This window comes from Ciona intestinalis, unplaced genomic scaffold (genome assembly GCF_000224145.3).
Source record: "Ciona intestinalis unplaced genomic scaffold, KH HT001225.1, whole genome shotgun sequence".
Classification (NCBI taxonomy): Eukaryota; Metazoa; Chordata; class Ascidiacea; order Phlebobranchia; family Cionidae; genus Ciona; species Ciona intestinalis.
Genome location: NW_004191546.1, coordinates 11,629 through 20,202, shown reverse-complemented (window position 1 = coordinate 20,202; position 8,574 = coordinate 11,629). Strand labels below are relative to the sequence as shown.

The following is an 8,574-nucleotide window of genomic DNA, read 5'->3' as shown; positions in this document are numbered from 1 at the left end:
CATAGATTAGTTTGGCAAAATTTTATTTTTTAAATTCAAATGTGGCGAATAATAATTTTTTTATACATAGAAAAACAATTGGTTTTTATCAATTTCTTCTTTTATTGTAATTTGATTTGGTAGTTTCTGTATTAGATAAATACATGTTGAATATTCCGATTCGTTTTTACTGATTTCTTCTTTAAAATTGTGATTTTATTTATGTACATAGATTAAAATTGAAAAAAATCAATGTGGCGTGGGATAATTTGTCTGTACATAGAAATACAAATCCGAGAATTGTTTAAGGGAGGTGGAGGGTAGTTCAATTCATAAACTCAGTCGATTATGACGATTACTTTATATTACACATCGTATTATGGTCGATGCAGTTAAGGAGAAAAGTTCAAAAATTTATATCATTTTTTCATTTATAGCTCCATGCTGCCATGTAACGGTAAAAGAAAAAAAATCAAAAGCCAAGTAAGAAACAATTTTTGTTAAACGTATTGTTTTGTTTCCGGAAAATTGTTTCCAGCAAAAAGTGTTTCTCACCAGTACATAGGTCCTTTCACTTACTGCATTCACCACTCCCGGCGTAACACATACAGGGCCCTCCTTCCCGAAAAACTTATACGAGGGTTCAAAATAACCGGTTTCGACATCCAACCCGCCAACCCAATACGCAGCCACAACCATTTGACACCGAGCAGGAACCACAACTTCTCGGGATACTAAAACTTTACGAAAAGGAATAGACTTATTCGTGTTTAAAAGGACTAACTTTTGGTCAATAAAGATCGTTCCGCTTTTCGTGTCTACAACACTGCCGTGGTCTTTTAGAAAATCCAACCCCAATATTCCCGCGGTGTGTCCCAGCTCCCCCACAACAAATGAATGTGCGAGCTCTGATCCATTTACAAAAAAACGAATGTGAGACGACCCTGTCGTAATTAACGGGACCCCGTTAGCAACTTTTAAATCAACATAACAAGGGTCAAGTGTTTTATTCGGAAAAAGTTCATAAAAATGGAATAGACTTATTCGTGTTTAAAAGGACTAACTTTTGGTCAATAAAGATCGTTCCGCTTTTCGTGTCTACAACACTGCCGTGGTCTTTTAGAAAATCCAACCCCAGTATTCCCGCGGTGTGTCCCAGCTCCCCCACAACAAATGAATGTGCGAGCTCTGATCCATTTACAAAAAAAACGAATGTGAGACGACCCTGTCGTAATTAACGGGACCCCGTTAGCAACTTTTAAATCAACATAACAAGGGTCAAGTGTTTTATTCGGAAAAAGTTCATAAAAATGGGATTGATCTATCACAGAAACGCTTGCTCCCGTGTAAACGAGGAAATTAACATCAACTCCATTAACGCAGACCGATAGAAACCATGGTGTAGAAGGTGAAATATTTGGTTCGGCCTTTTGATTACGTGGGGCCGAGTCATCCGTAGGTGACTCAGCCATAATTAGTTTTTTAAACCCCGGCGTGGTGGAACAGGTACAGTCGGGCACTCGTTGCGCCAATGTCCATGTCTTCCGCAACTAAAACAACGGCCCCAGGCATTTGAATAGGTAGCACTGTTGTTCTCGGAGGGACGCATGTACCCTCTTAACTCGCTTAATAACTGCCGTAGTTCACTGGTCAACGACTTAAGGTTGGCGAGTTCATTGGTCTCTTTCTCATTACGTCTAGATTCAAGCCGAACACCACTTACCGGAAAAGGAGACGACCTCGACTGATACCTTGGGCGTACTCGTTCACCACACTCTTTATAGGCAGCAATCTCCATAGCAGCATCGAGGGCTTCCCGGAGCGTACTAGCCCTCTTAGAGCCAACCGCAACTCTGGTAATCTCGTCTGGAATGCACCGTATGAATGCGTCAACCAGAAGTTCTTCTCGAGTTTGGTTCGGTAGTTGCGGATACCCTTGCTTCACAAGCTGCCGCAAGCGAGAACCGAGATCAACAAGTTTCTCTCCCTCCTCGAGCCTGGCCGTGTGTAACATGGTTCGTGACTTTTGGAAGCTTTGCTGCCTGGAGAAAGTCTGCTCCAGGGCGTTACACAAAGCTTGATACGAGAACCGCTGTTCCTTTGTCAAATGGTCTTGGACCAGCAACGCGTCTCCTGTCAATGAGGCGGCCAACCGCAGGCCCATTTCGGAGATTGACCAACTATAATTGGTGGCCAAGTTTTCAAATCGTTTTACGTATTCCTCCCAGTTTTGCTTACCGGAGAATGTATCCATATTGCAACTGCCCTTCACCTCCACAACATTGTCACACCCAAAAAAAGAATAGTAAACGTGGCGAGAGCACATGACAAACACGTCACACAAAGGAGTACACAGGCGCGTTACACAACAATAACAATAATAATAATAATACGACGCCTTCTCTGCCTCGAGCGAACTCGAGTCGGCGCGCAGAACATACACTACAGCACGTTACATGTGAAACCAAACAGCGCTACAGTACCTTTGCTTCCTCTGAAGAATGTAATGATCAAAATGCTTTAACAAACAAGGATATTTCACAAAGCTTACCAGAAACCGACCCAGCCACGGATTGCAAGCTATTTATTTCCACTGCCATGCAATGAATATTTGCCTGTTGAAACGTGCATTTCTTTCCTGAAAAGTGAAATTGATTACAAAAAAGTAAGGCCAAGTACACCACGGGAAGAAAAAAACAACATCTATTTCCTCTTAGATAATACAAGGAACATACAAAGAAAAGAAAAAAAGTTGAGGAATGTGTTTGAGGATGATTGTGGCGGGTGGTTTAGTAACCGAAAAATATTTTGTCATTATGTTGAAAATAATAATGGATATAAATGCATTTACACACACAAAGGCAAATTTTGTACCAGGCAACGTGACATTCAAAATAATCAAAAAATTGTGTACGTTGTACTGAACCCGCAACCAAATGTGAATGATGTTGTTGCCCTTTCTCGTTATTATTCAAATCTTAATGTTGATAAGTTGTATCAACGAAGAATTACATGGTCAACTAACTCCCTCAACAATATCATGATCGTGGAATATCGAGGATTGTTTCCTGGAGTTAAACCCCACAAAAATTCATCTAAAAATACAAAATCGCAGTATGTTAGAACACCGTTTGAAATTATACAAAACATTAAAGATATAAGTTATTATGTTGAAAATAATAATGGATATAAATGCATTTACAAACACAAAGGCAAATTTTGTACCAGGCAACGTGACATTCAAAATAATCAAAAAATTGTGTACGTTGTACTGAACCCGCAACCAAATGTGAATGATGTTGTTGCCCTTTCTCGTTATTATTCGAATCTTAATGTTGATAAGTTGTATCAACGAAGAATTATTACATGGTCAACTAACTCCCTCAATAATATCATGATCGTGGAATATCGAGGATTGTTTTCTGGAGTTAAACCCCACAAAAATTCATCTAAAAATACAATAATCAAAAAATTGTGTACGTTGTACTGAACCCGCAACCAAATGTGAATGATGTTGTTGCCCTTTCTCGTTATTATTCGAATCTTATGTTGATAAGTTGTATCAACGAAGAATTACATGGTCAACTAACTCCCTCAACAATATCATGATCGTGGAATATCGAGGATTGTTTCCTGGAGTTAAACCCCACAAAATTCATCTAAAGATACAATAATCACAGTATGTTAGAACACCGTTTGAAATTATACAAAACATTAAAGATATAACCAGCAACAGACTGATGATCCCATCATCTCAGCAAGAAATCTACAACAAATTCATAATTTTAAACATAATGAACAGTTAAAAAAATTGGGAAACAAAAAGAAAACTTACTCAACAAATTATGCAGATGAACTTAAGAAATTATGCAGATGAACTTTTTTGTACCTTAAACATGCTACCTGGACACCCTTTTCTAAGAAAAGTAGCCCATTTTGAAAGCAAACCAAGTTGTGCTGTTTTGTATAGTGACTTTCAACTACTTGATCTGAAATGGTTTTGCTTTTCTGGATTGTGCGTATGGGGAACAGACAAAACATATAACCTTGGGAAAGTTCTACTAACTGTAACTGTGTTTAAAACTAACTGTTAAATTTATCGTTAAAGTCAAATAAAGACTCCGGCACCTCCGATACAAATCAGATCAGGTTACTTTCACTGAGTTTTTTTCTCATTTAAGGAGTGTCGTTCGAATGGATTGTTCTAAATTGGCAGTTGGTACGGATGACGAACTTTCCTTACATTCTACAATAGTTCAGTGCTTGGTATTTTAAAATATAGTAACGAAGAAAAACTGGACAACAAAATTGATGAAATTTGCGCAGAATTAAAACAAAACTGTCCATCAATTTTTATTTACCTAAAAAACAAATTTATTATTCCACCTTTGAAGGAAAGTGTTGGATTGGGTTGGAAACCACCAAAATATATTGACGAACTACAGGCGTATTGCGCATGGGAAGGATAACTTTAAATCTCCCAGTTCGTATCCATGTGGCCACTGTGCCCTTTGTGGCATGCACGGCCAGCACAAAACGAGCATGGTCACCCCCAACACGCAACTTTCTACGCCACGAGGTATGGTACGCCTCACACAAAGACCCTCAACTGCAAATGCTACGGCATATACGTGGCCACTTGCAAATTTTGCGACAGTCAACATGTAGGCCAAACCAAGAATAAATTCTCTACCCGTTGGACGGCGCACAGGAGCGTGTGGAGATTGTTTGATGCTACCGAGGTCAATGACGGGACGGCACTCCTTCATCATTATGTGTGCAAGCACCCTAACATATTCGTTAGAAAACCGCCCATAGCAGAATGCTAAATGTCACCTTCGTGGAACAGCCACCGGCGAATCTGCTAGATGTTTGCGAGGACAAGTGGTACCACAAAATTTTGGCCAACATTAATATCATCAAGAAGATGATACTACCTCGTATCAAATAGTTTTCCACTATTTTGCCTTTTGTTTTTTGCTTTTGGTCGCGTTTTACTTTCCATCTTGTCTATTTTACTTGCCGTTTCGCCTTATTACTTTATCCGACGCACGCTCCTGCGTTATCTCGCTTCCTTGTCGCCTTTTACACCTAGCTTACACCTTTCTGCTTTCCTCTGTTTGTTCAGCGTGCCTCTCCCGTTCTGTTGTTTTTATTGTTCGTAGATGCCAGGTGTTTGTGTGTTCCTTGGTTTTCTCCATTCCATTACTTTGCTATATTTTTATACGCTTCTTTTGCAGAGACTGACGATGCCCTTTAGGCGAAATATATTTCTCTATTACTACTAGTGGTTGGACTTGATTGTTGTTGGTTACGTTTTCGTAGCACCACTAATACTACATATGCAGACTTCTACTACTGTTCAGTTAAGCTGATAACTGCTAACGAGAAATCCAACAAGGAACTAAACACTTAAAAGGGAACACAAAAACAGAATGTAAACAAGTATTCGGAGGATCGAAGAATGAATGAATAAATGAGAACAAACTGAAATTTCTTACAGTTTTTTATTTTGTTCTTCTTGGATTTCTTTATCAAATATAACCTGAAGAATTCGACGCTCTACTTTCCTTGTATCAGAAAAACAGCGCAGCTTGCCTGGCATATTTTCCGAATGTACCAGCATTATCATCATTTTTTGCAAGACATTTCTTTAATATCCCCACTACTATGTAATGCTTCTTTCAAATTTTCTGTGTTATCGTTGCTTATTTTCCTCCTTCTTTTCTTGCTTGTAGGTGTGTTTCATTTTCCTTTATCTGCATTGCATATCCTTCTTCATTGTTATCAATGGTCATCTTTTATTGATTTAATATAGATCCACACGACCCAGTTTCTGTGAATGCAATTATTGATGAATATATATAGAAAATTTGTGCATTGAATTTGTAAAATCGGGATCTACACTGATACATGTTGGGCATTAGGCATAGAAATATTGTTATGACAGGCATAAGGCGCTGAATGCGGGCCTGCGCGCAGGCCCTCACAAATACCAGGGTACTCCCGCAGGCCCTGGAATTTGAATGAGTGCGTCATGTTTAGCCTTTCTTACGCAAACTTATAGATCATATTCGCGCAGATAATACTAGGATAACTCGAAAGGATCATTAATATTTCCATTAAAGTATTAATATATTAAAAATCCAGCATTTAATGTTCCAGGCCGCAGTTCTAACGGAGACATCAGTCAAGTACGTTTCGGTTGCCTGGCAGCATTTCGTGCGATAAATGCATTTGTGTCTGTGACGTAACAACATTCGGTTCTTGGTAGTTTTAGGACTTTTTACAAGGTATAAGTTCGGCTCAATGTTTAGTCTAAATAAATATTCCAACATGTCCAGTAAACGCAAGCAACATCCATCTAAAGTTCGGCTCAATGTTTAGTCTAAATAAATATTCCAAAACATGTCCAGTAAACGCAAGCAACATCCATCTATTTTTTCGTATTTTCCATCTAAACGCAAAAGCAGTATTAACGTAGTCAGATCAAGTTCGGCTCAATGTTTAGTCTAATAAATATTCAACATGCCCAGTAAACGCAAACAACAGCCATCTATTTTTTCGTATTTTCCATCTAAGCGCAAAAGCAGTATTAACGTGGTCAGATCAGGCGACGTGGAAAACGTAGAAGTCTTAAATTTGGTAACGAATTTAATTTAAGCAAATGATAAACAGACAGATGAGAGACAAAAAGAAACTTTTGATGTGGGCGAAGAGGAGGTTGGGACATTAGTAAACGACCGCGAAAATGTCCAACCGGTGACTATAGAGACGTCACCGGTTATAGAAAACATGAACATTTGTAACGGTAGGGTTTTCAAAGAAGCTTGGCTGCCGAGAATTTGATTGGCTAAATTACGACAAAATCAAAAAGCTTGCGTTTTGCAAACTTTGTACCAAAGCGGTTAATGAGAATCTTGTTCCAGCGAAAACTAAACAAATGTTTACGAATCGCTACCAGTGGAGGCGCGGAAAGAAATCGCTTCTAAAACACCGTGATAGTTCACTTTACCGGCAATGCCACGAAGCAGTTTTAATAAGCAATAATACTGATAGATCGTCAGAATTAGTGACCAAACAGTCCATGATATACGATTACAGAAAAATCGTTCTGCTCTGAACGCGATCATTACTTCTATCGTTTATCACAGACAGATGAGAGACAAAAAGAAACTTTTGATGTGGGCGAAGATGAGGTTGGGACTAATTAGTAAACGACGGTTGATGCTGGCCATGATAGGGTGGAGGAATATTTTTTCGGCATTTATGAACAATTGTTTTTAATGGCTGTTAGTGGCATAGAGGAAAAGGTACCCATCGAGTGAGCTTCAATTTGCAATAAAAGTTAAATGTTAAAATCTTCAACTAACCAAGATTACGAATCCGTTGAGTCGCTGTAGAAAGGCCATATAACTTCCGGCACCTTGGTACATGAGGCAAATATTCTAAACAGGTATATTAAGGCCAGAAAGACATCATTGTCACACGGACGTTGCAGCAGTGTTTCGAACAAACGAGACGATCCAACTTACATGTCCGAACACACTTGTTCTATTAAGAATATACATGACACTGCCTTCAACGTGTGTTGCGTCGTTTAAAAACTTATTTAAGTAAGGTCTTCCATGTCTCACCGCCGTTTGAACCACCTATGCTGCTTAAATGTATACAAGGGTGATGTCGCAAAGAAAACCGTTCGTGCAAACACCTTCGCCAGCAGTTCTATGATGCCAAATTAGTCTTTGGAGTACTGTTTTTTCTGTTTTATATTTTTTAATTCTTTCGTGACAATTTCGTTTAATCTTCAAATAAATGAAAACCTGTGTATTAAAGTGAATCCACCGTACCACATTAATCAGGTCAAAATGTTTATACGAAAAGCGGAATTGTAGAAATATATACCTCTTCGAGTGGTAACGTCCGGATTTTTAGTAGCAAGATTGCCGGTTAAAGAAAAATGCGTAATTTTTTGTTTGCCCGCCAACTGGTTTTGCTAAACCAGTGGTTCCCAAAGTATTGGTGGCGCCAAGGTGATTCAAATCTATCAAACGAGATTATTTTTTCAAGCATTCGGTTTACGTTTGCGTTGTGTAGTTTAGCCTTATATTTATCATGTTTTCTTTTTCTTAACCAGGCAGTCTGTTTATTACGTAATAGTAGGGATTCACACGTGGATTCACTGCATCATAATAGCGATTGTTTGACCTGGCAATTGATTACGACATAATGGCAATTCACACGTTCATTATTTGCGTCAAAATAGCAACACGTGGATTCACTTCATTATAATATCGATTGTTTTACCTGGCAATTGATTACGACATAATAGAGCAATTCACACGTTCATTATTTGCGTCATAATAGCAACTGACACGTAATCATTAGGCAACCAGGCAGACTGTTTATTACGTAATAGTAGGGATTCACACGTGGATTCACTGCATCATAATAGCGATTTATGTGATTACGACATAATGGCAATTCACACGTTCATTATTTGCGTCAAAATAGCAACACGTGGATTCACTGCATTATAATAGCGATTGTGTGACCTGGCAATTGATTACGACATAATAGAGCAATTCACACGTT

General features: G+C 38.6%; 1 protein-coding gene across 1 annotated transcript in view; it reads right to left on the bottom strand.

The window, feature by feature from the left end:
• The window catches only part of LOC113475725, a gene marked incomplete at its 3' end in the record, with an annotated part of 3,662 nt that extends 1,258 nt beyond the window's left edge, over nt 1-2,404 (bottom strand). The window contains exon 1 of the mRNA XM_026840369.1: nt 1,703-2,404. Coding sequence (XP_026696170.1) covers nt 1,703-2,305 — 603 coding nt within the window. The remainder of the gene's footprint in view (nt 1-1,702) is intronic.
• Between the last annotated feature and the right edge of the window lie 6,170 nt (nt 2,405-8,574).